The 27,518-nt window shown below is 51.7% G+C and overlaps 1 protein-coding gene across 1 annotated transcript in view; it reads left to right on the forward strand.

Annotated features, from left to right (window-relative positions):
* SYT13 (synaptotagmin 13) overlaps nucleotides 1–27,317 on the forward strand; it is a 42,334-nt gene extending 15,017 nt beyond the window's left edge. The window contains exons 2-6 of the mRNA XM_045065980.1: nucleotides 13,232–13,457; nucleotides 16,143–16,277; nucleotides 17,797–18,098; nucleotides 21,705–21,834; nucleotides 23,665–27,317. Coding sequence (XP_044921915.1) covers nucleotides 13,232–13,457; nucleotides 16,143–16,277; nucleotides 17,797–18,098; nucleotides 21,705–21,834; nucleotides 23,665–23,969 — 1,098 coding nt within the window. The 3' untranslated portion in view covers nucleotides 23,970–27,317. The remainder of the gene's footprint in view (nucleotides 1–13,231; nucleotides 13,458–16,142; nucleotides 16,278–17,796; nucleotides 18,099–21,704; nucleotides 21,835–23,664) is intronic.
* Nucleotides 27,318–27,518: the final 201 nt, after the last annotated feature.

Consider the following 27,518-nt stretch of genomic DNA (forward strand, 5'->3'; position numbering starts at 1 on the left):
CGCTATTATTACCAACCCTGATAATTAATAACAACCAAGGGAGAGTCTGCACATCAGAGAGACAGGAGACAGGCTGGCAAGGGCCAGAGTCAACAATGATCAAGCCTTGTCTGCATAAGTCTCCCTTGTTTAGAAACTGTTCTCATTAGCCTCTAGCCTGGTTTCTGTTTGGTCCAGCCTCTGGCTTGGCTTCCATGGGGTCTAGCCTCTAGCCCCTGCGCATCTTAGAGCTCATGCGGGGAGGAAATTTCAGCTGCTTTTCTCATTTCAAGAAGCCTGACATGAGCCGAGGAAAACTCTTTGACATTCATAGTAACTTGGAGCCAGACCCTCTCGTTTTACTGACCTTCCATAATCAAATCCTATGTTTGTGATAGTCAGTAGCCTGTTGGGATGTCGGCCGTGTGACGCAGAAGGGAAATCCACTGGGTGTGCAGCCCATTTAAAGTCAGCAGCTGCCTGATCCTCCGTGGCTCTGGGTCGCCCAGATGGCCACCAGGAGGTCAATGTCAGAAGATCTTTGGTGGCTGTGCCTTGCAATCTCTTACAAAATCTCTTAAAATCTCATACAAAAGTCACGCAGAAGAAATGATCTGTTGCGCAATCATCTCTGTGGCTGTAGACCTTTAGTGACCCTCAGAAAGGATGCTTTTTCAGGAAAGGAGCCCTGCCAGGTAGAGATGGGTGTACCTTTCCCTTAATGCAGCTCTCTCAGACTCCTCCTTCTGCCTACACGCCGCTCCACCCATGAGCACTGTCAAATCTTCCTTGGGAACGTGTCTCACATGTAGCTTTCCTCTCTCATCGGGACAGGTATAGTCCAACCCAGCCCCTCGCTTCCTGTCACCGGGCTCTGGGCTGGCCTTCTCGCCTCCAGTCCCTCCGGCACGCACCTGCTAGTCTGATTTTACTGCACACGCAGCTCCTATCATTCTCCCATTCACTAACTGTCTGCGTCTCTCCACTCTTCTAGAAACTAGAATTCCAAATCTGTTGCTGGGTATTCAAGACCCTTCATGGCCTGGCCTCACCGTTCCTTTGCAAATCCATTTCTCTAATCCCAATCTTTCTCTTCAGCTGGTTTGCCAGACTCCCAGGGCCCCGGCTATGCACCCTCTCTGCTCGCATTCTTCCTCTCTCTCCATCTGAGCGACCCCTGCCTTTCGTCCATAGTTTTCCTTGAACATTGTGCTGAAGCCCCTCTTGCAGGAAGCCTTCTCTGTTAACTAACGATGAGGACCTCCTCTATAGTCTTTTGCACAGTCTAGACATACGGTCCTTTGAGAATCATGGGGATTCAATCAGACTCTTATCTTTTTATATGTCTGTATCAGGGAAAGCAGACAGCATCTAGCTTTCATCTTGTATACCAATTCTTATTCCTTTCAGGTGGCTTCCTCGAGCCCTGAGCGCAACAGGCCCTGTCTGAGCAGGGAAGTTAAAGAAGTCTTTAGCTGATTGGTTCTGTCTGCCCCGGACACAGGAGAGTTCTCGCATAAGGGCTTGTCTTTCCCGTATATGAGATATCTCGTCTCCACCAGGGCGTAGTAAACTTCCTGAGAGCAGGGACTTATTCATGTATCTGGCGTTGGTTTTAAGGGTGGGTGAGTCCAGAGTTAGTGGGCAACAGCGTGTATGGATTTCTGTGTTATTGGCGAGAAACTGGAGGGTTCGGGCTTCAAACCAAAATGTAAGAAGGATCTGGTGAAACAGCCAGTGTCCTGTTCTGAAGCGACGCTTTATAGATTGGCTGTTTTTTAAACCATCGGGTTGGAAAATGAGGTGCTTTCCAAGTGTCTGGCCAGAAGTGGATGGATGTCTTCTCTTAGTTGTTCTCTGCACGTGTGTTCTGCACAGTGTCACGTGTGATGGATGACATACACGCGCAAGGCTTTTACAGATTTTACCTCCTTTCTCTCTCGCTCAGAAAAACTTATCAGAATGCAAATGTGTGAAGGAGGTATTATGAGAATAACCTTGAATGTGCTCTGATTTTGTAAGTGGGGGAAAAAAATAGCAAATTTCAGGACCTTCACTCCCATTCGTAATGTATCAGCTTAAGGACAAGGTTAAACACTGTTTCCTTTGTCAATAGTTTCATCAATTGTCAAGCATCATAGAATCAAAAAAATCCTATAGCTGACCTGAAAGAAGATCCTGAATTCAAAGTCAAGGCAACTAGGCTATAATGAGATTTCTCAGTCTCCCATGCCAAAATGATGTTCGAACATTAGAGACGAGGCACCCAGAGATAAGAAACTGAAAAAAACCAGTATCTTAAGCATTCAAACAGACAGTTGACCAATGGTAAACATCTGTGTTCTTATGCTACGGAAATTTTTGATGATTCAGGACTGAGATTTTCCTTCTATCCATGGACGTGGTTTCACAGAAAGATTCTGAAGGCCCTGGGGAAACCAATACAGTGGGTGTAGGGGGCAAGCGCTGACGGTTAAAGGCTGGCCGGGACTGTGCTGGCCGAGACTGTGCTGGCCGAGACTGTGCTCGGAGTCCATCCCATTGGCCCCACTAGCCACAGCCCTGCTATGGCAGCTGGACATGGAGGATAAGGATGGGCTGGATGGGGTGTCAAGACTGAGTTTGAGGCCCAGGCTACTGGCCTGAGGGGTTTCCTCTGACCTTTCAAACATCCTGGCTTTGAGACAACACTTATGACAGATGCTGATGAGCTTACAACATAGTCTTGCCATTGTCCTGGCTCCTGTTGCAAACGAGACACATTTTGGGCACAAAGAACGTCAAGCCTGTATTCAAGACTGAGAGCGGAAACAAAGCGGCTGCCCAAAGATCCAGACACTTCATTAAAAAAATCCCAGATGACAGGGTGGGGAGGCAGGAGTGGGGTTATCAGTCTAATGATGCGGCCCGTGCCAGCCAATTAGCAGCAACCCACGGGAGTCTCCGTTTCCACCTGTTTATGGGTGGTATCCAGAGACAGCCCCCCCAGGGAGCCATGTTGTGGTGTGTTGTGGTCAGCAGCCTGGCTTTGGGGCTTTCGGGGGACTTGGCTTCCAAGTCCAGAGCAGTCATACATTAATTGTAGGATCTTGGACATGATTCAAACTCTCTGAGCCCCATTTTATCTTTGGTTCCTTGGTTTGACCCAGGAAGGGAAGGTCACGATCAAGCTATAAAGCCTGTAGGCTCCATGGCCACGTGCTGGGTTCGAATACCAGTTCTGCATCCAGATAACTGTGGGACTTCAGACGGTCATCCTCTGTGCCTCAGTGTCCTCCTCTGCAAAGTGGGGTTAATAAATAACACCTCCTTCAGGAGGCTGTGAGGTTTAAATGGAACCCTCCAAGTAAACCACTTATACCTGTATCCAACACGTGATTAATGCTAGAGAGGGATTTTGCCCACCAATTTTAGCTTAATACTTTAAAGCCTTTTCCTGACCCTCACATTCTAAGTGGACACCACTTCTCCTTCCCCACCCCCAACCCCACCCCCATTCCCATCTGTCCGCGAGATTGCCTTTTTTGCATCCAGTGACTTCTTGCTTTCTACTTCCCTGGCAATGCTCCGTCTATAAGGGAAGTGACTGGACAGTGTTGTTCCTGCAGCTGATCAGCCTCTAGAGATTTCATAGATGTTGAACAAATGATTGGATGAATGGCGACCAGCAGAGAGAGGGTTGACACTGGGCTGGCTGCCGTTTTCACTTGGGTGTCATTCTTGCTCAGTGGAGAGGCACAATAACCCAACTCTCAACAAGGCTGATTCACCGACAAACCCCCTTGTCTGTTGCAGCTCCCCATCTGTTGCATTAGGTACCAGCCAGGGGTCAGGGAGTGTCCTGGGTGAACTACAAACTAGCCTTTTTAGATTTTAAAATAACAAAGAAGGGGAAAGAAAGTAGCAGGTGAGTCCCAAGGGAGTGGGAGTTGAAAAGGGATTGGGGACACACAGACTTGCAATAAACAGAGGAGGAGGTGTTGGGAGGGATATTGAAAGATGGAGCGGTGGCTGAGTTGCTATGGAAACCCTGTGTGGTGCCTGGACCTGAAGACAAGCTGCTCCTTCGAAGTGAATTTCAACCTTGCAGCTGGAAGTGTGCTCCTCCCCCCCAGAATACACCCTTCCTTGGGGCCTGACCCTGTGGATTTGCCCATAAGCCTCTAAGACGTAGAAATCTGGTACCAGCAATCCCCTGGGGTGGAATATCTACCGGACAAGTAATCAGGGAGCTGAGGGAACTTGCTGAGAGACAGGGAGGTTGTGCCCAGGAACGGCTCACCGCACAAGAGGGCATTTCTACACCTATGCCACCTTGATTCTGGGACCTTTACGAAATCAGGGTGTTCCCATGTGGGCCACAGGGACCACGCCCCATTACAGTCATGTTGGGGAGCTTCACAGACATGTAAGTTCCCAGGCACTACCTATCCCCTCTGAATCAAACCCCTGGGCCTGGGGGTTTCAGAAAAATCGGGATTTCTCACTTCTGCAGGTGGGAATTGTGCACATCCAAGTGCGGGAAGCAGTGCTTCCAGCCCTGTTCCTCTGCCTAAAGGGGCAGAGTTGGGATGGTCCGGCCACCCAGTGGCCCGGGCATCGATCTCCGTGGAAGGAAAACACCAGTGAGCTTTGGCAAAATATGACTGGAGATGAGAGGAGATGAAGAAAGTGGCCGGAAGCAGAGCTGAGTGGTGCAGTGTCAGGCTCTGGAGTGAGTCGGCCTGGGTTTGCATGGAGGCCCGACCACTTACTATCTGGTGGTACATCCTATCTGGAGAATGGGATTGCTCCTAGGAGTTCTTCCTGATTGGGTCATTGTGGAGATGTGGTGAGCTCCTATCCAAACAGTGCAGGACACAGGGCAGAGCCGCAAGATGAAAGAGGCTGAGACTCTTGAGTTTGGGGAAGAGCCAGTAGACCCTTTAAGACCGTAAGAAATCAACTTTCGTTGTGCTCGGCCATTTAGATGTGGGGGCTCTTTGTTACACAGCAGTAGGGCTCGCCTGACCAATACAAGGAAATTAACAATCAGCCTATTGACTATGAAGCTTCAACGGTTGTGGGTGTGTGCCAGGAGGTTCTCTAGAGGGAATGAGCAGGGGGGATCAAGGCTTTGGGCTGGTCAAGAGCCGCTATGGCTGCACCCCAAATTCTTTCTGGTGGTGTTATCTATATGGCTGGAAGGACTTCCCACTCCCAGACACAGCCTCCAGGAGTGCGTCCTTCCCTAGCGGCAAAATGAAGAGTTCTGTGAACTCTTAGCTCGACCTAATGGACTTACTGCCCGTTATCCAGACATTAGGGAGAGAATCCTACTTCTCCTTTAGGGGAGAGAGTGCGTGTGTGGGGGAGTGTGAGCACGTGTGAGAGTGTGCACGTGTGTGAGTGTGCTGGAGGCAGAACCAGTGTCCTGGGAAATTTCTCAAGTCACAAAATACACAAGAGCAAATTTTCCCCCTTGGTGATGATTTAAAACATTTCTGTCCTAAAATGGCCCTGTGGTGCCAAATACAAAGGCTCACATGAATTTTAATGATAGCACTGGAGATTTCAAGAAAGTTTCCCAATTGCTCCAGAAGACTTCCCCATCTCTAGAGTATGTGTTACCTTTCTCTCCCTCTGGAGCTGTTTTGGAGGGAAAGTTTGAGAAATGCTGATCCAGAGACCAGAGGGTCCTGAATCTAAGTCCACAGACAGTTCTGAGTGGGCTGCATGCAGGAATCACTTGGGACAATTGCTGAACTCTCAGATTCTTTTGTTCATAGAATTTATTCATTTATCTGACTGAAAGAGAGTATAAGCAGGGGGAGTGGCAGGCAGAGGGAGAGGGAGAAGCAGACTCCCTGCAGAGCAGGGAGCCCAATGTGGGGCTCCATCCCAGGACCTTGGGATCATGACCTGAGCTGAAGGCAGATGCTTAACTGACTGAGCCACCCAGGCACGCCCTGAACATTCAGATTCTTATGCCCATCTCAGAAAGCCTAATGCAGCAGGTTGGGTCAAGGTATGTGCCTGTGTGTGTTCACCTCTGTCTAAATTATTAGTGGGGTACAGTTCACATGCAGTGAAAACATACATATTATAAGTGTATGGCTTCATCTATTTTGACAAATATTTATCCTGTAGGCTATCACCATACCTCTGACATGCCCCTTACCACTGGTTTCTCCCAGAAGCACCCACTCTTCTGATTTCTATCACCATGGATTAGTTTTACCTGTTTTAAAACTTCATGTAAATCAGTGTTTCTCAATCAGCACTACTGACATTTTGGGTTGGCTAACTCTTCCTTGTAGAGACCTGTCCTGGGCATGGGAATATGGCTGGCGGCATTCCTGGCTTCCATCCAGGAACAGCCTCCACCTGCCCGTTATAACAAGCAAAAATGTCTCCAGACATTGCCAAGTGTCTCCTGAGTTAAACACTAGGGATAGAAATTGAATGATGTGGTATGTATTCTTACGTATGGTGCCTTCTTTCCTTCAGCACATTTTGGTGATTTTTCTCTGTTGTTGAGCGTACACAGAATTCATTTCTTTTTATTTTTGAAGAGTATTCCATCATGAAAACAGGCCACAATTTACTTATCCATTTTCGTGTTGATGGACACGTGGGCTGATGTCAGTGTGGGGCCAGGACGAGTAAATTTACTGCCAGTATTCATGGCTAAGTCTTTGTGTAAACATATATTTTTATCGCCCTTGAATGAATACGCAGGAGAACATTTCTTGGGCCACAGAGCAGATAGGAGTTTACTGTGTCTGAAACTCCCAGTCGTCCAAAGAGGTTTCCTGTTCTCCCTTCTGAGCAATGTGTGAATGTTCCCATTGTCTCCCATCCTTGTCCATCCTTGGTGTTATTACTCTCTTTCATTTTAGCCATTCTAGTGGGTGTGTGGTAGTTGCTCTATTTTTTATGCCTTCTTGGAAAATTCTTCCCAAACCGATGTATTAGTTATCTAGTGCCGCCTAACAAATCATCCAGCAAATTAGTGGCTTAAAATAAGTCGCAGTGCCTGAGGGTCAGAAATCTGATCCTGACATAGTCGGGTCGTCCAGAGCTGCGGTCATCTCCAGGTCTGACTGGGTCAGGATCTACTTGTTGGCAGGATTCCATTCCTCATGGGCTCTCCTGCCCCTGTTGCCAGCCAGGGCTCCCCAGGCTCCCCGGGCAGCTCTCAACATCACAGCCTGCTTGTCAGAGGGAGCAGACCAGATGAAATCTAATTCTCTTGCAAGCTCATCTCCCTTGTGGTATCTCATCCCATACTCTCTTCACCAGAAGCAAGTCAAGAGGTCCAGCCCACACTTGGAGGTGAGGGGCCCGGGAGGCCCCTGTCAGGCCACCTGCCTGTTGGACCACAGCTTGGTCTACACAGGAGCGTCTCACACCATCTGGGGGGAGAAGAACCTGTTTTGTTTCATTTTAACATCTACTCTTCTCATCACAAAAGAGTTCATGGTCAGACCCCAGTGCATGAGCCCTACTTCACAATGCACTAGTCTAGACCTCAAGGTCAACCAGGTATTTCTAACATTTGTTGAGGGGTTGTAATGCTTATCTCTGTGCTGAAAGCTTTAGCCCAGTTAACTTAGTTAATCCTCCATCCAACCCCAGGAAATTGGTGTGGTGGTGTCAGCAACCCCATTTTACAAATGAAGAAACTGGGGACACAGAGAGGTTCATGAATCAGACCCAGGATCATATAGCAAGTAATTGGCAGAATGTGGGCTCCAGTTGCACTGTCTTGTTCCAAAGCTTGAGCACCTGACCCCCAGGCTCCATTTCCAACTCTGGGTTCCATGTCAGTGTGCATCATTACCAGCATCAGGGACCAGAGGGACGGAAGCTGGCAGGTTCCTTCTTCTAGCACCGCTGGAGGGGGGGGCGCTTTGCTCTGCTTGGCTGCAGACACTAGCCACAGTGGCCTGTGTTTGACATGCTCCAAATGCCCTGTGTCCGACTCTGTCCCCTCTGTCCTCTCCTTTTTTAAATTCAAGTGAAAGGGAAGAAGCCATCTGTCCCCTTTCCCACCCGGAGTCTGCTTCGCCCACCCGTACCTTCCTGGGTGCTGCGATGCTCGAAGACAGACGCCCTAGCTCAAAAGCCCAATGTAATAAACAGCCGTGAGGTGAAAAAAATTAATCATGTCGCGAAAGGGGTTGCCTAACGTCTCTGGTAAGGTTAAGCGTTTGTTTACAGATCATTAGCTGCATAATTAATTTCTATTTTTCCCATGCAGGCCCCATAAGGGAAGGACAGCATCTGTCTTGTTCACTTCTGTTCCTGACACTTAGCATAGGACCTGGCCTGTAGCAGGGCTCAATAAATATTTGTTCATTAAATGAAGGCTAACCCCTCCCTCCCCCCACCATCTGTCTTAGCCTGGATGAGGGAGAGCTGAGCCTGCCTGGAGGCCTCCGTCCAGGTCTTCAGCAGGAAGTATGAAGGGACACAGGAGGGAGGGGGAGGGGGCCACACACAGGGGGCGTCACGGAGCCAGGCCACCCCCTGGCATCGGGGCGATTGTCGGAGGTGGCATCTTCCAAGAGGTGACTGGAGATACTTTTGGGAGGGGTAGGCAGGTGGAGAGGGGAAGAACTCAGGTCTGGCTTCCAGCTCCCTACCGTCAAGCCCCCCTGCCCAACCTGGCCCCCTAATCCATGGAGTGTTAAGTCTTGGCAAATCAGGGTTGTCCTTGGGTGGGTCCAGAGTGCCCCTGGGTGTCTCACGCGCCTCAGCTGCCACTGAGAGGCCCACGACAGGTGGCAAGAGGGGAGTGGGATGGACATGAGCGTGGACATGAGCTCAGAGTCCACGCCAGGCAGGAGCAAGGGGCCCGCCCGAGGCCCTGGAGACAGGTGAGGCCAGGACAATATGCAGAGACCCATCAGAGGGGCCTCCTGGCTCCGTACCGGTCATGCCAGCACAGGTGGGCGTTTCCCTCATTGTTGAACGTCTGTGTCCCCGGAAACACTCCGTGATTCAGTTGGTGCCCATATTTCCACCCTGAGTTTAAGGGACAGTGGGGGGAGGATCCGCACTTCCAAATCCTGTCCCTCATGCCTTGCAGGATTAGGCTCTAACATGGGCCCTTCTCTGCGGGTCTGCTCCCTCCATGGAGCCTCCCTCCTCCCGGCCATTCTAGCTTGCCCCCCACTCACCCCCCTCCCTCACTCCCAAACCTCTTTTCTGCTTCTCGGGCACTGAAGTTCCAGCTGTTCAAAGAGGAAACATAGATGTCCTTGAAAGATGAGGCGGAACCAGGCTTTTGAAAGGCAGTAAATAAGGTTGGACGAGAGGACAGGAGAGGCAATCAGCCGCTGCTTTTCCTACTTGCAGAGAGTCCGGTAGCAGCCATCAGACTCTGCTCTCAGCCCAGTGAAGGCCCATTGATCACTCTCCTCTTTGGGGAGCCCTCGCCACACGGGATCTTACATCAACTGGATGCTGAGACATTCAAGAAGCGTGAATGGCATCTTACCAGAGGCAGTGGTGTCCTGGGATGTTCAAGAACAAGGCAAGGTGCCTCAGTTCTGGAGGCTCCTGGCTGCAAATCCCAAAGACCCCGATCCCAACTCGAATAAACAAGAAGAACAATATTGCTTGTGTGACCACCGGTACAGAGGTGGGACACCAGGCTTGGCTGGTTCAGTGGCTTGAGGACACTGTCCCCAGAGAGTTTCCTTTTTTTTTTTTTTTTTTGAGAGTTAACTTTTTTCTCTCCACCCTGCTGTCCACCATGTCAACTTTGTCCTAAGACTGGCTCATCTCATAGTCGCCAGACAGGGCCACAGGCTTCCTGTCCGGCTGGGGAGAGGATCTCTTCTACCATTGTGAAATGCAAGTCCTTCCATTCTGTCTGGGTTGGCTTTCCAGGACAGGCATCAACTCCTGTGGCGGGAACAGCACCCAAGACCTGATAGGATTAGGCTAAACAGGTCCCCACCCGCCGCCACCCCACTGCTGGGCCTGTGGTGGGACTCAGAAAACCTGGCGATCTGGAGGAAAGGCAGCGTGGAGAGGATGGATATTGGTGGACACCCAAGAAAACCCCAACTATGTGCCCTGGGGCTGCATTTTAAGCTCTTATCACAGGCTCCTGAGCACGTCAGGGGCACACAAATGAAGACCCGGTGAGTAGGGAGGACCCAGGCCTTGCAGAGACTTGAGGCAACGCAGAGCGAACCTCACTCAGAATTGAGCCCAATGATTATTTTGCCATGAAAAATGCAGAACGAGCCAAATCTGATCCAGCTGGAAATCCATCAACATAACCCTCTTCTGAAGCGATTGAACTGGGATGAAATCAAATATGAAACTACAAAAGTATCCCCCAAACCAGCCAAACAACCTTAGTTCCGGACCCAACAAGTGACGACAGGGTGGTTCCAAGAAGGGGCTGGGTGCCCAGCGGCCAGTGGGAAGCCGAGCGCCTTTGTGCTGAGGAACGGGAGGGAGCAACAGAGGTTGTCGCTGCTCAGCATCCAGCATCCAAGACAGACATGGACTTTTTTTTTTTTAGAGAAGCAGCTGCAGGGCAGTGGAAGTGACGCAAATTTGGTGTCAAAATATCTGGAGGCTGAAGTATATACCACTTGTCAATGCTATGACCTTGAACTTCCTCAAGCCCTTTTCCTTGCTGTACGATAGTATAATAAGGATAACTCAGACTTGGATGAAATGTTGGAGGTGGGCACCACGAGGATAAAAAGATGTGGGGACTTCAGTTATTGCCCTAGTCAGGAGGGCAGACCCCCCCACCCCGTCCCTTCCCCACTCGCCAGCCTGCTTTCCAATCCGCCCCTCCTTCAAGTCTAGCTCACGCCCTGGCTCCTCCCTAATGCCCTCCCTGGCCTCCCGGACCCCTGCTTGCCCTGTGCGTGCACCGTCAGCTCCCACCCGCTCCCCTCCACCGCCACCTACACAGACTGCCTGCCGCCCCCACTTCTGGAACTGCTGTCCCCAAAGGCCAAATACACCTGTTATTTACTCTCCAGTGAGTGACCAGCTCCCCAGATCACCTGTTCCTGCCAATAAAGAGCTGTGTCTCCTACATCCTCGGAGGTCAGAATGTAGGAGTAGCACCAGCCTCGAAATCACCTGTCCTTTGAGGGGACACCTCAGAGAGGTGAAATGACCTGCCAAGAGCTGCTCGGCTCTGGAGGTCGGGTCAGCACCAGGAGCCAGGCCCCTTGATGCCCAGTGACACGGTCAGTGGGGTGAGGGTGTAAGGGGGACCCGATTTTGCAGATCATACGGGTGTCTCTGTGGGGGACTCGTCACGACGTGTAACGGTGACACACGTTTCTGATGGGTGAGTGTTGGGCCTGGCAAAGACTTGAAGGCAGGGAGGGGATCCGGGGCCACAGTGACAGAGGGCTCTGTGGCCAGGCTGGTCTAGGTATAATCCTGCCACCACCCCCACTGTCTTGTCTGCTCGTGGGCAGCTTCATTCCACTGAGGTCAGAAATGCTTTTCGAGCCCGACGGTGGCAGGCACAGTCAGAGATCGGGATCGCGGTGCCCTCGTTTGGTTGTACTGTGGTCCACTGGGCAGTGTTTCCGAGAGAGGAATAAAGTGTTTTTTCCCCTCTAAGTCCCTTAGGGAGTTGGGAGAGAAAGGACCACCATGACCCGCACGGTGGCGAGGAGACACCAGCTCCTGTCTCTGGCCCCTGGGAGCCCTGGTGCTCTCCTCATCTGTTATACAGACAGTTATGAATCCCTTGTCCCCAAAGTCTAGCATCCCTTCAGAATGGTCCGGGACAGAGTGTCAGTGAAGGCAGAATGTCCAGGATTTGTCCCAGGGTAGTGGAATGCAGAGTGTGCAAACACTGTGAATACACGCTTTGAAATAGTGTGTGTGAACTTGTCAGCGCTGACCTTCTGCAGGACTGCCCCCCCACGCCCCAGTCCCTGGTCACTCCTGTCACTGGAGAGTGCAGCCTTGACCCCTTACTGGCCTCTCCAGCAGCCACAGAGCGGGGAGAGACAGAAGGGCCAGCGTGAGGGGCAGGAGGCTTCTTGGGGGATGCTGCCATGGCTCCGTACCTGCCCCAACTTGAGGGCTACATTGTGGAGTACCCAGCCAGGATTTTGAGATCCATGTCCGGCCCTCAGTCCCTGAGTTTCCCTGGGACTGGGCAGATCTCTGATTTTGCTGCCTGGTATATATAAGTCTGAATCCCTCCGGTAGAAGATAGCTCAGTCCCTAACAGAGGGATAGGAGATTCCAATTGTCTGTGTGAGGCAGCCCTGCAGACTTCAAGCTTCACAAGCACTCGGGCCTTTGTGTTAAGAAAAAGATGCCCTTTCCTCCAGGGGGACTAAACTCCCACCTCAGGGCACATAGCTGGGCAAGTGGTGCACAGACTGCATTTTGACCCCCATTGCCCCTCATCTAGGCTCCTTTGTGCAGTGCACAAACCATGCAACTGAACATGGCAGCCCTAGCCAGAGTTTTGTATTGCATACTCCTTGTGAGCAGGCACTGCCGACACTGGGGACACAGAAGGAGCAAGACAAGACATGCATGATCCCTGGGCTTACGGGGCTCACACAGGATTGGCCACAAACAGGCCAACCTATGACTACAACAATATAGGGTGAGCTCAAGGCTATCCAGCCAAGAGCATGATGTGGGGAAAGGGAGGGGACGGGCACGGTGGAGGGACTTAATTCATAGCAGGTAGGGAGGGGGTGGTTTCTGGGGGAGGGGTTGGGGCCAGGAAATCAGACCCAGAAAGAGTTCAACCTATCTGAGAAGCAGGTCGGTCAGTGGCTGGAGGGGTGCAAAGGGAGAATTCTGGGACATCAGAAAGGTGAGTGGGCCTGGGTGGGGCAAGTGCTTGAAGTTCACTGCTAGAAGTTTGGATTTTGTTCAAAGTGTGGTGGGACCCCTGGCCCTTCTGAGCCACTGGGTGGAAGAGGGAGTGGGAAGTGACCAGAGACAAGTGGCCAGGGGGATAACCCCTGGGGGCTCAGCAGAGGACAAGGGTCAGGGGAAGGACGGATGGTTGAACAGGGCCCAAATCTCACCTCGCCCTGCCACCTCTCATGATGTCATGGATTCTGGTGGGTTTGGAGGTGACATTTCAACTTCTGGGGTGCCTGGCCTTGGAGCAGAAAGGGACCACAGGCCTCCCTCTGCCTCTCATGACAGATTAGGTCATAGCGTCTCCTTTCTGTGGGTGGCACGCAGGTGGGAGGTCCTCTCGCGGACTAAGCAGAGTGATGTGTGTTCGCAGTTCAATGTTAAAAAGTCCACGGAGCCCGTGCAGCCCCGAGCCCTCCTCAAGTTCCCAGACATCTACGGACCCAGGCCAGCTGTCACAGCCCCGGAGGTCATCAACTATGCAGACTACACTCTGAGGACCACGGAGGAGTCCGCTGTCCCTGCCAGCCCCCAGGCCCCGAAGGACAGCCGCCTCAAGAGGCAGGTCACGGAGGAGCTGTTCATCCTTCCTCAGAACGGTAGGGGTCTCCTGCCCTTGGTTCCCCGCCAGGTGGCACTCCGGGGGGCGGGTCTAGCGGCGACCCTGTAGATGCTGGGCCTAACCCAGCCCCAGCGTCAGTCCGTAGCTTTTGGCGCTGGGCAAGCAGGTGGGCCCGGGGCCTTGGAACCACTGTGCTTTACTCCCCCAGATATGTTGCTACAGTGCCTTTCTCCAGGGCCTCCAGCTTCCCACCGGGCAATGGAGAATCCTTTTCAAGTCTGTAGAGAAGTCCTGATTAGTGATTAGATCACAGGCTTTCAAAGTCATGGGTTCAATTCTCATGTACTCGTTGGGTGGCCTTGGTCATGTTGCTAACCTCTCTGGGCTTCAGTTTCCTCATACATAAAATGGGACTGCACTTTCATCTGCCCCATAGGCCTGTTATGAAGTGTAAATAAAATAACGCGTGTAAAGTGCTCAGCCCAGGGAGTGGCACAAAGGACATAATCACAGCACTCTGTTACTATGTTTTCCTCTTCTCCTTCTCATTAGTGTGGACTTCAAGATGTAACACCTTCAGGGGTACGGTGCTATGCTGGGCACTGGGGCAGGTGTGCAAGGCAGACACCATCCCCAAACCAAAGGAGCATGCAGGCTTTCACAAGGAGGCAAGAAATGCAGCCAGGAGAATGGTTGTTGTGTGGTTTGGTGATTTCGTTTGTGTGGTTGGAGACAGAGATGGCAGAAGAGGAATCAGTGAACTGGTTCTGGCATGGACCCCGGTTTTTATGCATCTTCTGTCCTGCTGTATCTCGTGCTGGCCGGTGGATAGCGCCCCCTCCAAAACCCACCCAGGACCACAATGATTAGTCCGGCATTTCTTCAAGAACAAATTCACATAGTGCCTGTGGCATGAACAAAGCTGTTCCTCTTTTAGCCTCCAGCCTACATTTTATTTTTATTTTAGAGATTTTTAAAAATTTATTTATTTGAGACAGAGAGAAAAAAGCATGAGTGGAGTGGGGGGCAGAGGAAGAAGAAGAAGAAGACTCCCTGCTGGGCAGAGAGCCTGATGTGGGGCTTGATCCCAGGACCTTGAGATCATGACCAGAGCCGAAGGCAGAGGCTTAACCGACTGAGCCACCCAGGAGCCCCAAGAGATCTACATATTAAATAGATGAAAACAGACCCATTGAGGACTCCAGAGATTACACTTGGAGGGTGGGGAAGAGCTTGCATGAGGAGCCTTGAGGGTGGATGGTCGGAGTCCTAATTTCTCAAAGCCCAGATGAAGCCAGGATTGGATGCTTTCCACCAGGAAGAACAGGAAAGGGTGTCAGAGTCTGGAACTTTGAAAAATTCAGAGCATTAGCTCATCTTCTCTTGGTCATCATTCCTCTTTTTCTTTCTCCCCAAAGAAGCCAAACACCAGCCCTACAGAAAGCTACCAGGAATTAATTCTTCAGCAAATATTGACCACAGGCATGGGTGTGCCACAGAGGGGGATGCCAGATCAATTGGATGTTGTCTCAGGGATGCTGAACATGTCCTACTCCCACCCGCGATGATCCCCAGCACCCGCCGTGGGGCTCAGCGTCCTGCTTCTAGAAGCTGAATACATTCCGCATTTCCAAGTGATGCTGGCTTTGTTTTGGTTTTGAAATTGAAGGCTAAGGTCATCTGAGAGCAGAGAGCTCTGGGTGCCAGGCAGGCCCTTTCTGTCCCTGACCCTGCTGTGTTCCTCTGTGTGGGACCCTCGGAAGCCACATGGGTCCTGTGTGAGTGTTGGTCTTACTTTATGCATTGCTCACAGCCTGGACAATCTATTCCTGACTTAGACATCAGGGGAATTGTTCACCACTCGCACGAACCTCATAGTGAGCCATTTAGGAAGTTCAATGGTCCTTCAAGTAGCTACTCTCTAAATTTGCTCTGAAATTCAAAATTTTTAAAATTCCTATCTGCCTCAAGTGGCGTCTGCTATAGCTGCTGGAACCTCTAATTCTTGGAGTGTGTTTGAGTGATGGCAGTCTTCCAGATGTTTGGCTCCAGTGCAAAGGATGCTGAGTGAGCAATCTTGGTGGGTTTAGGAACGTCTGAAATAAAGCTGTGGTCATTCATTTGTTCCACAAGCATTTATTGCACCTGCACTGAAGTCACGTCCACAACCCCTGACCTTGTCCCTGGCATCTCCTCCTGACTCATTTCTCTCACATTGATCTCTGTCCGTGAATACCTACGGAGCAAGGATAAGACTCCAGGAGAGGCGGAGCTGGAGACCTGAGCTTGGTTTGCCTGAAGCAGGGTGCCTGGACCACACACGCTCTGACAGTTTCCCTTCTCGAAAGTTCACCAGGGGCTGAGTCCTGGGCCAAGTACTTTCCCCACTTCATTTCATTTTGTGCAAGTAACTTTAGGAAGGAGGAACTATGATCACTCCCATGGTAAAGATGAGGAAACTGAGAAGTCCCGGGTCACATAACTATTACAGGGCAACAAGGTGCGACACCAAAGCCTGTGTCTTGCCCACTGGGCGGTGACAGTCCTTCAAAATGTCATCCTGGGACCACCAGGGTCACCCTGGTGTGGCCACCACGATGTGGCTCCCCAGCTATGGAGCTTTCAGTTTGCATTCATGGTGTACGTGGCAGATGGGAAAGCTGTGATCTGGAAAACGGGACCCTAACATAGGTGGCAGTGACGGCCTTCCCTCTCTTGACAGGTGTAGTTGAAGATGTGTGTGTCATGGAAACCTGGAACCCGGAGAAGGCCGCCAGCTGGAACCAAGCCCCCAAACTCCACTACCGTGTGGACTATGACCGGCAGAAGGCAGAACTGTTCGTGACTCGTCTGGAAGGTATTACTTCTTTTGGACTTCCACGGGCTTCCATGTGCCCATCTCCCCTGGAGGAGCTGGGCGGGAGGGATGGGAGCACCTGTGGCAGAGGGAGCACCCTGTAACCAACAGACCCTGAAATGTGTGGGGTTCTCCCCTCCTCCCATAGAACATTCAAAGTGGAGAATCCTGGTTAGAAAACATCTTTACTCCAAGTGGTGATTCAGAGGCCGGGCTCCTTCCATCAAGGGCCCGCCCCTCAGTCCTCTCAGGTCTCCTTGTCATCTGTATCTAGCAGGTGGAAGCAGAGGGAGGAGGAGGCGAGAGCACAGCCTCCCCCTTAAAAGCCATGACCTGCATAGACCATGCATCCCTTCCGCTCACTCCCGGAACTCATGGTCACTGACTGCCAAGGAGCCTGGGAAGTGTGGCTCAGTGGGTGCTCAGCAGAAAGAGGAAAGGGGGTTTGGGTGACTAGCAAGCTCTCTCTGTCACAGGTGCCTTTGACATTGAATGGAGCTTTGTGCTGGATATGAAGGGTGTTCTGAATGGGCAGCAAAGTTTCTGTAATCCAGGAACTGGGTGGTCTTTCCAAGGGGGTCACGATGTCCCTGGTGTTCCGACCCCAACTGTTCACTTTGCCATCAGCAAACAAAGCTGAGGCTTTGCTAAAGAATTGGGGCTAACAATAGTCCATTCTATGGCTCCTGGGAGTTGGGAGCTGTGAGCAGGAGAAATTAGACTTTTGTATTAAATGTTATGTTTTTAGGGGGTGTTTTTCTTTATTATTCTCTTTCAAGATTTTTTAGCCTTTTCTTATCCTTGAGTGCATTTGGTTTTCACAATAGTCCCATTTAACAGATTAGGTAACTGAGGTCTAGCAACCTCGGGTGACTTGTCTGAGATGGCTCCCGCTATTGGTGCTAAAGCCAGGACTAAACCCAGTGCCCTTGGAGCCCGGTGGAGAGTACTAGCAGGATATGTGGCCTCAGTCCTTCACCATCTCTTTGGGAAAGGTCAGCTACCCTTTCTCAGGTGATCATTGAGTATCCAGCCATAAAAGCACCAGGGGTACAAGTTTCTGGATTAAGCCCATCTTGGGAAGCATTAAAAACACCAGAGTTCAGAATGAGAAAACAACAGAGGTAGTGGCCAAGCGATGTGTGCCACAAATGGTTGTGTGGTAAATATTGAAGGTACAGAACAAACAAGAACAGGATTGGAGCACAGAAGTCATCGCCGTGCATGGGTCTTGGCATCTTGGGGACACATCAGGGTCATGAGGTGGGGAGGGCTCTGGGAAGGACCCTATCCTGTCCCTGTTCTCCTGGGAACCAGCATGAGCTGACATGGGCTATACTGGGGGAGCTCCAGTTTCTAGGGCAATTCCACAAAGCCATGGTGGTCAACCTGGGGGCTCCTGTGCTCCTGGGGTCATGACTGTGAAGCTGGACACGGCCACTCCAAGCCAACATGAGCCGCCCCCCTCCCCTAGTTCTTGCGAAGTCCCACGACTGTGTTGCTGTCTCCTTGGCTGCAGCTGTGACCAGCGGCCACGATGGAGGCTGTGACTGCTACGTCCAAGGCAGTGTGGCCAACAGGACCGGCACAGTGGAGGCCCAGACAGCGCTGAAGAAGCGGCAGCTGCACACCACCTGGGAGGAAGGCCTGGTGCTCCCCCTGGCGGAGGAGGAGCTCCCCACAGCCACGCTGCGCCTGACCTTGCGGACCTGCGACCGCTTCTCCCGCCACAGCGTGCTCGGGGAGCTCTGTCTGGGCCTGGATGGGGCATCTGGGCCTCTGGGGGCCGCCCAGTGGGGTGAGCTGAAGACTTCAGTTAAGGTAGGGTTATGTCTTTCCAGGAAAGATGAAACCCGTTAGTGGAGCTTGGGGTGATGGGACTGGGCCGGCGCTCACGCAGCAAGCTTTACAGACCTTCCCGGCGCGCGTGCGTGCATGTGTGTATGTGCGTGCAAGGAAGTTGAGAGTCGTGGACGGGGTGGAGGGCTGCCGCAGACCCCAGCCCAGGCTGTGGAATTCCTGGCGTCTGATTTGCTTCTAGCTTGCTTGCCATCGTGGAAAATGTGTTATGAGTGTGTGGATTCTAATGCTGACAGTAATACCCCATCTGAAGGGATGCCCTGTGTCCCTACTATGTGCCAGGCACTGCTGGGGAGACAGGCCCCACATAGGACGCCTTTATCCCTAGAGCTTACAGACCCGAGAGATAAATTGGAGCAGACAAGTGATGATATGGGACATGGGTTGAATCCTAAGACACCTAACCGAAGTGCTCTGATGGAGAGTTCTAGAAGGCATGGTGGGAAGTGGTGTTTGTGCTAGGCTTTGAAGGACGGACTGGGCTGGGGGCAGCCCTAGAGCCCAGTGTTCTGGGGCCCCTAGCCCTGGTTCCCCGCACCCCTCTGCTGCTGCGGGAGCTGAGAGAGGGAGAGGCTGAGCTGTTCAGGGCGGCGTTTCTTGGAGAACAAACCGGTATTCCTCACAGGCCCGGCGGTGAGGGGTCAGAGAGGTCAAGGCCGTAGGATGGTATGTGGTTATTTAGCCCATCAAGGCCTAAATCAGGACCATTTAGGATCTTTTAGGATCGAGGCCTCCTTCAGGGGTCTGCCACAGTGCAGCCTAGCGGGAGCCTTCCGGGGCTGGTCTCAACCAGCGGATCAGTGCCTTATGGGGGCACTGCATAGCCTCCAAAACCCCATGTATTTACTCCCCGGCCCTTTACAGAAAACGTTTGCTGACTGCTATGCTCGAGTAATAAAAATACTACAAAGGGCATTCATTTTTGAGGACTTACTCTCTGTTCGTCTGTTGCTGTGCTTAGAATTTTACTTCAGTCCTTTCCTAGAGCAGCTAGGCAGGAACGACACTGTGACTCATTTACAGGGGTGGGGCCTGGGGTCACCCAGCTGGGACAGCGCCAGCTCGGCCTTCCGGCCAGCTGGGTCTAGCTCACTCAGTCCGGTGCTGCCCTCTGGTCACCGCCTACGAGGCCCCCTCCGAGGGGACCTCTCCTGACGGACACTGTCACTCCCCGCCGGCCCCCCTTTAGGCTGTCATCTCTTTCTCGCCTTATTTTTCTTTCTTCCCAGCCACAGACACTCGATAAAAACTGATAGCTACTCTCCGCTGCAGCCAGGCTGATCTGCAGCAGGCTCCCTAATGACTGCGCGATTTGGGACCCGAGCGGAATCACAGCCCCGGGGTGGGGGAGCGGGGGCTGGGAAGAACATCGGACACTTGTGGTCCATTCAGCTGCCAAACCAGCTTTCTCTGGAGGGGGAGGGCCTCCCCAGGGCTTCGGGGACTTCTAGCCAGAAGGCTCAGACCTGCTGTCACTCCCCCTAGGAGAGCAAAACGCATCCCTTCATCCTGGGAACACCTTGCCCAATTTCCAGCATGTGCCAGGCCCTGTGCCAGGAGCTGGGGGCACAGCAGTCATTCAAGGGGGTGGCCCTGGCCTCAGCTTGGGGTTGTGGGCTGAGGTGAACAAGGTAGGTGGAGCCCTCCGTGGCCACAACCCTGAGGCCTCTCTCCTCTAGGCCAGAATGGGTTAACCCGGGGGCCCTCTGTGCCCCAGTTCTCGCCGGAAGACATTTGGCCAAACAGTAGCGTCACCCGGGACGAGCCCCTCACAGGCTGACATGCCCAGGATCCTCCCGCTTGGCTTCGGGGAAGCAGGACACGGAACCCAGATTGTCCTGTGACTATAGACCAGGCCCACCAAGGACTTCCAAGAAGTGGTCTGGAGCCAGGAGGCTGGGCACATCCCTCTGGGTGCCTGGACAGGTCCCTGGGCCTAGCTTCTTCATCAGGGAAAGCTCCAGGTTAGAACTTGGGCTGTGGCATCAGGCCAGACCTCCACTAAGGCTTCGCTTTGCTGCTTCCCTTCCTTGGGCTGCGGGAGACCTCAGGCAGCCATGTGCCCTCTGAGGGTCAAGACCTTGTGTTCAGAATGGGAACAAGTTAGTGTCGCCAAGGTGATTGTCAAGATTCAGTAGGATGTCTCCCCCTACTTTCTCACAAACATTTATTGGATGTTAGCTGTAGGCTACGTGCTAGGGAATGGCTTTGCAGAACCCCAGCGTAGTGGGATCGATAACACAATTGCACCTAGCACACAGTAAGCGTTTAAATAGTCTTCACGGCTATTATTCATGTCCTTGCAAAAGTCCCTGGTAGCTCCCAAATCATTTCGTCATGTGACTAGTTACTTAGGGCCAGTTGAATCTTTGGGGTCATGTTGCAGACATCCCCCCATCCTGGAGAAAAGGGGTGACCCGGGCAGAGGGCTGGCCAGCTTCATCCTGCCTCACTCCCAAAGCCCACACTGGCTCCTATTCATCCAGAAATAATATTCCCACTTAATCATCTCGAAAAATGCGGATTGTCCTTCCTCGATGACCGATGGTGATCTTCTGAGCAGACAGTTCCACAGCGATTCACGTGGGCCCCAGGCTCACTGGGTGGATGTATGTATTATTATCCCCATTTTACAGATGAGGCCCTGGAGGCCTGGGGAAGCGAAGTCACATGTTAAAGTGCAGACAGCACTTGGAAGGCAGGATTTCTCAGCCCTCTGTGGTCCGGGGCTAGGGTGTACACACTTTCACCGCCTTGGGACTGTGACGGACATCTGCCTCCTGGGTCTGTGGAGGGGGGGGGACCCTTTGGGTCATTTTTGTCTATCAGTGGATTTGTTGAAATTCCAAACAATTGCTTGTCGGAATTCCAGTGGGGACACTCTGGAAAGCCACCAAAGGAGGCAAAGTGTGTTGGACGCTTCGCAGAGGCATCTGCCCCCCCGCAGAGTGTACTTATTGCCAATGGCCTCTGGTGCCCTTTCTACCATCGCGTGCCTAGCTTTTTTGTTGACACGGTTGGCCATTCTGTTGACCGAGCAGGGCCGCATTCAGCATCTGTCATCACGTTATTGACTCTCAGCCGTACAGGGGCTGGAAGGAATTATCTTCTCAAACAGAGTAATGAATCACACCTCTCCGCGGCCCCCCCGGAGCCTGACCGGTCGATGCAATAGTTCTCAAATTGTGTCCCCTAGACCCTAGTGTTCTATAAAAATACCCCAAGAACTTGGGGGAGGGAAAGGTGAAGAATGAAAAGGGGTCCTGACCCTGTGTTCCGGCCACGTCCTAAGTGGCGTCTCTTCATTCTGTTTGATATGTCAGGTTTGAATATATGATATTTGGAAAATCACATTTTGTGGCAAATGTAAACCTCTTATTGAAGCTCACACTCCATATCATTCCTCTGTGCCCTCTTCCCTTCTGCAAGAAAGCAGCGTTGGTGGGTGAAGTGTTTCTAGGATGCCTATTGGATACAAGACCAGTGGGAGCCCAGCCTCCGCATTAGCTGATGGGTCAGAAGCCACCCCTAAGAGAAGCCCCTCCTTCATCTTCTTCTCTGTTTCAGGAGCCGTCTGCAGGAACTGGGGAGGTCCTTCTGTCCATCAGCTATCTCCCGGCTGCCAACCGCCTCCTGGTTGTACTCATTAAGGCCAAGAACCTCCACTCTAACCAATCCAAGGCACTGCTGGGGAAGGGTGAGTGAGACTACACTCCCTTCCTTACACTCATTTCCATAATACTCCCGGGCCCGTCCCTTCATCGGGCCCGGGTCGGAGCCACCTAGAGCTCCCGACCCTGCAGGTGCACATGCGGAGAACTGGTCTCACCCGTGGGTCAGAGGAAGCAGAGGATCGGACCAAGGAAGCCACAGAGCATAGTACCCAGGCTGTAGAGAGGAAACTTAGCTCAGCCCATTTCCCACACGGGACTGTAGTGACCTCACCGGCAGGTATCGGGAAGGCGGGGCGGTCGTCCCGTCTCAGCTCACCATCCCTGTGTGCCCCGCACCCAACCCCTGTCTCTTCTCTTCTCTCAGTCTTTGTCGAGCTGCCGCCCCCACAGCAGCTGAGTGTGGGCGCTGGCAGAAGGTGTGTGGGTGCATGGGCTGAGACGGCCTGAAGCTTAGGGCGTCTGTGCCCCATATACCCAAGTAAGCCTCTCTCCAACATTCCGGGAGCCTTGGTTTTTTTTTTTTTTTTTTTTTCTGGATACCCCAGCACAGACAGACACCCGCCCCCCCAAGTCTTGGGGACCAAACAGGCTCTCTTATCGGAGCAGGAAAGCAGCACTGGTTAACAGTATGATACCTGGACCCCACGCCAAGTGCTCAGAGCAGGATATAAATAACCAGGTATTTATAGCAGGATGCAAAAAAAGAATTACCACCGTGTTCAGAAACTCTGAGCAAACAGTTTTGGGCAAATGAAATCAGAAGCGCTAGTCTTGCCGCCAGATCCCCCAGCAGAAGGCCAGGCCAGAATTCCGTGCCTCCTTTCCTCATCCCTTTCAGACAATTCTTTGTCTCCTGCTCCTTTTTTTTTTTTTTTAACAGCTCCTGTCAGGACAATTACGACACAACACTTTGTCTCTCAAATCTATCTCCTCATCCCTTTCAGACAATTCTTTGTCTCCTGCTCCTTTTTTTTTTTTTTTAACAGCTCCTGTCAGGACAATTACGACACAACACTTTGTCTCTCAAATCTATCTGCTGAAATAACAAACTAGCCGCATGGGGGTGATAATTATCGCCATAAATACCAAGGAACAATTATTTTCCCATTAGCTTCGGGAACCTTGACTAATGAAAACGTAATTCGGCATCGGAGCCTAGTGAGGCTCCATGCAGGCTTGTCCTGTGACTCATGCTACTGTTGGGGAGGCGGGGGGGGGGAACAGCTCTATTGACCCAGGACGCACAGGGGCCCAGGCAGTCTGCTCTCACCCTTCACATGAAGCCGGGCTGCTCCAGTAACATTCACAAAACAACCAAGGAGAAGAACTCAACCCATCAGCAGGAGACTTTCTATCTTAATAACCAACAAAAATGCTGGGAGGGAGAACCAAGGGGATGAAGACGTGGGGATGGCTTTGTATTGCTGGTTGAGTTGAAGGTCAAGTTGTGGTACATCGGAGGCACTATCTGGAATCTGGGTTGATGTGGGACACAAAGACCCTTGGAAGGGCTCATAGCAGGTAGTGGTTCAAGCTTGACCCAGTCATGGGCTACCCAGTGACCACCTTGGTGTGTTGTACTATTGTGGGTTTTCCACACTACAGCCTAAGTTCTACGGATGCAGGAAGTTTTGCTGTAACTCTATGTCTAGTGCCTCACAGTGGGCATTTAATTATTGCTGAATGAATGCGTGGCCCAGTGAGGAGGGTGGTGCCGGCAGAGGGGGTGCAGAGAGAGGGAGCCTCAGGGTACATCTTTAGCCAGGGACCCTGTCTCTCCAGCCCTCAATCAGAGCATTATCCTGGACGAATCACACCCTACAGACTCACCTTTCCATCTCTCTTTCCCCCAGACGTCTCCGTCAAGGTGACCTTAAAGCACCAGGCACAGAAGCTGAAGAAGAAACAGACAAAACGGGCCAAGCACAAGATCAACCCCGTATGGAACGAGATGATCATGTTTGAGTTGCCCGACGAGCTGCTGCAGGCCTCCAGCGTGGAGCTGGAGGTGCTGAGCCAGGATGAAGAGGGGCAGAGTTGTGCCCTTGGCCACTGCAGCCTGGGCCTGCACGCCTCGGGCTCTGAGCGCAGCCACTGGGAGGAGATGCTCAAGAACCCTCGCCGGCAGATCGCCATGTGGCACCAGCTGCATCTGTAGGCAGCCGCCCGGGCTCCTCCCCTTCCAGGCCCCGCCCCGCCCCGCCCCTCCAGCCCTGCTGTCCTCTGCAACGTCCTCTTTGTGCCTCATCCTCATTCCGACACCCAGGAGACAGATGTGTTTGCAAAGGCTGGGACCCCGTGCCTCTCCTAGTGCACTCGTCTTTCCAAAACATGAGCAGGGTGGGGTGGGGCGGTGTGTGGAAACGGGGCATTGGGGTGGCACTGAGGAAGGTATGGTGCTCCTCTGTGCTATTGCAGAGACACTTGTCAAATACAGACCACATGCAGTTTTGGCAGGTGGACTCAGGCCCGATGCAGAGAACGCATAATGTGAAGAAGAATGAGTGCAGAGAACGTGGCTCTTTAAAAACAAGCATTTCAAAAATGGTGGAGGACATAAAGCATCCTGGATCAACTCGTGGAGTTAGGGATTGGGAACGGGAAAGGGTGGGATGAAATAGCCAGCATGACATCGTGCCCCTGACCCACGACTGTCACCCAGTGGTTCTAGAACCCTAGTGTGTGAAGAATCACCAGCAGATTCCCCGGACCTGCCCCCTGACACTCCAGATCAGTATTCCTGGCCACGACCCCGGCACCTGCATTTTTACCAAGCTCCGTGCGGTTTTGATGCAGAGGTGGGAGCACGGCGCTGGGAGAAATCCCTTCTACAACATTCCAGACAGGTTTCCCCAGTCCTTGTCGGGACTCCCAATACCCTGAGGCAGCTGGTTCCGAGGCTGGACATCTCAACTGTCAGTGTGAAACTTGGGAGGCCTCTAGTTTTGTTTTCTTTTTAATTTAATCATTTTAATTCTTAATATTTTTCCTTTGTGCTCTTCAGATCCCGTTTTTGGACTGGATTTTGTGCTTTTTATTGACAAACTCTGTCGTTTTAACTCAAAGTCCGTTTCTGTTATCTTCGGGGAGATCTTCCTTGACCAGGTGTGGGTGGGATTCCCCTGTTTGTCGCGAGGCGCTTGTTGTCACGCCCACCAGCATCACCAAAGTGACCCTCTGAGACAGATTCATCTTTCTCAGCGTTCCAGCCACTGCAGGAGGAACAGGAGGCTCGTGTTGATTTAGGCTGTTCTATCTGGCTGCCTACAAGTGGCCGAAGAAGGAAACTTGAAATAGGAAAAAAAAAAAGTCTTGCATGAATGTGTCCCCTTTCCTCAATTTTCAGGGCCTGCCACTGTCATCAGTAAGTAACCAGCAACTTGGCTTCAAATTCCTACCTTCTTATTCCAAACAGCTGTCCACGTGGTCACTTAGACACTGAGTCTCGCTGTTGGGTATACCGTTTGCCCAGGAACCAGGGTTCATGGGTTCTGTTGTTGGCCGTCTGTCAGATGGGACAAATGACACGGCAGCTCTGTCTCTGTGAATGACGTGGCAGATGAAAGAGAGCTCCAACACCGGAGGCGCTCTCTGCTAGAAACAAAGCACAGCCCCCAGCAGGTCACCTTTAAGCATCAAGATGGCAGTTGATGGTGACTGGAAGAGACAAGAACCATCCCAGGCACTTACAGAACTATGGATTCTGCATTTGGGCTCCTCACTACTGACACCCAAGCTCTGGGCTTTCCAAGGTCACCCAGTCCTGTCATCTGCAAGGGAACCCCTGGGTGAGGTGACCGGTAAGGGCCTACTTCAGGCCTGTGACGAGTCAGGCCGCTCTTGGCCTCTGCCTGAGGATCGGAGCGGGCACCTCATCACCTTGGGTCATGATTTTCCATTTCTGTGCAGAAGAAGAAAAGCATCCCAAGAGACAGAAAAAATATCGAATCCCTGTTTAATTGGCAAGTTTTCAGGTAATTGGAGAATTTGCGCCTTAAGGTTCGTCACCTCCTGCCAACATTTTTTTTTTTTTACTTTTTTAGGCAAAGCATTTGTTGGTGATTCCCTATGGCATGTTGCTAAGACTCCCTGCACACTCTGGCCTCCTGGTTTTGGCCAGCATGGCCCCAAGAAAACAAAGCATTTCCTCTGGGGCCTGACTGGTACTCTCCTCTCTCTAACACCCATCACTGCAGTGTAGAAAAGTCTGGATTCTGGACTTACCGTCAGGAAACACAAGTTCTGCTTCCTTATAAATTTATGCGCCTGCCTCACAGTTACACTGAAGGGTGTTGGAGGTAGACGGAGCCAGAAACATCAGCTCTACAGACTGTGGTCTTTCCATCATGGGCATCTATGTCTTTGTGTCTTAAGGATTTCATTTTCCAGAATCCAGACTCAAGGTTGCCCTGGATAGGAGTCAAGTGCTACCACAGAATATCTCAGTGTCGACCACCACCTCACTTAGTGGGCAAGCGCAGGAACAAAGGAGGTCTTGTGTGGGATTTTGTCTGTTGTCTTCACTGGGGTGTTCCAAGAACCTAGAATAAAGCTAGCTGATGGCCCTCAATTAATATCTGTTGAATGAGTTAATGAGTGGAGAATAGATGGAGGACCAGACAGAGAAAGACACTGTAAGTGGCATAAAGGTCAGTCTGCCCTGAGTTCTCCATGGTAAAAGCATCAGCCGTCTGATGACAATTCACAGCCCTCCGTATCAATGTAATGAACAATAGTGGTTTTCCAGCAGAGCTCTGTCTTGGTGAATTTTAAACTGCCCAGAGACATCAGGCTGCCAAATCAACGGACTCGAGGAATCTTCGCGTCGGGGTGCCTTATACCAGATCCCTGAGCAATTTTACTACCAGCTTAGAGTAAGCGGGTCTGGGTGAAATCAACCGATCATTTTTGAAAGGCACACCTTGTACTTCGCAGGGAGCATTTTCTGAAAAGGGCATGGAGCGAGGTGAAAATAAAGGGAAAACCCACCACAGACCAGGCTGGGGCCGCCGAGGTGAACTGGTTCTCTCCTAGATACAGTGAAGGGGATGCCCACCCTCGTTAACCTGTGGCTCCACTGCCCACATCAAATCAGCGTTTATCTGCCAGGTTCCCATTGCTCCAGGCCTCGCACAGGTCTGTCCATTTCACTTTGAGATACGATCCTTGGCGTGGGCTGAGGGACCCATCACTCCAAAGGACACTATGTAGAGAGGGGAGGATGCAGAAGAGGCTCTCCGGGGGCAGTTTCTTGGGGATGTAGAGGAGTCTGAAGGGGAGGAAGCTGCAGTGTAAGCCAAACTGAGGTAAAGACCCCCAAAAGAGAGACCTAGTCCTTGTGATCTGTTTCTGCTGCCTGTGTTTCTTGTTGTCAGTGCTAAGTGTGTGTTTGTTTCTCAATCATGAACTGAAGCACAAAAAGACGCATGAGACATTGTAGTCATATGTCTGGTGTCACACTTGGGAGCAAAAATCTCTCAGTGGTAAATAAATAATTTCCAGCGGGGTCAGGGGCCCAGTGTTTTCTTTTTTTCTTTTTGCTTCGTATTTGAGACACATCAGATGCACAGACAATAATTTGATAAACACTCGTCATTAGCCGCTACCGAGTTTTAGAAACCTTGACGAATGCCATTGAAGTCTCCTTGGTTTCACTCATGAGAGCGTCACGTTTCTCCCCACCCCAAACATGTCTTCACCCCTTCCC

This window comes from Mustela putorius, unplaced genomic scaffold (assembly GCF_011764305.1).
Source record: "Mustela putorius furo isolate JIRA1106 unplaced genomic scaffold, ASM1176430v1.1 tig00003859_pilon_pilon_pilon, whole genome shotgun sequence".
Taxonomy (NCBI): Eukaryota; Metazoa; Chordata; class Mammalia; order Carnivora; family Mustelidae; genus Mustela; species Mustela putorius.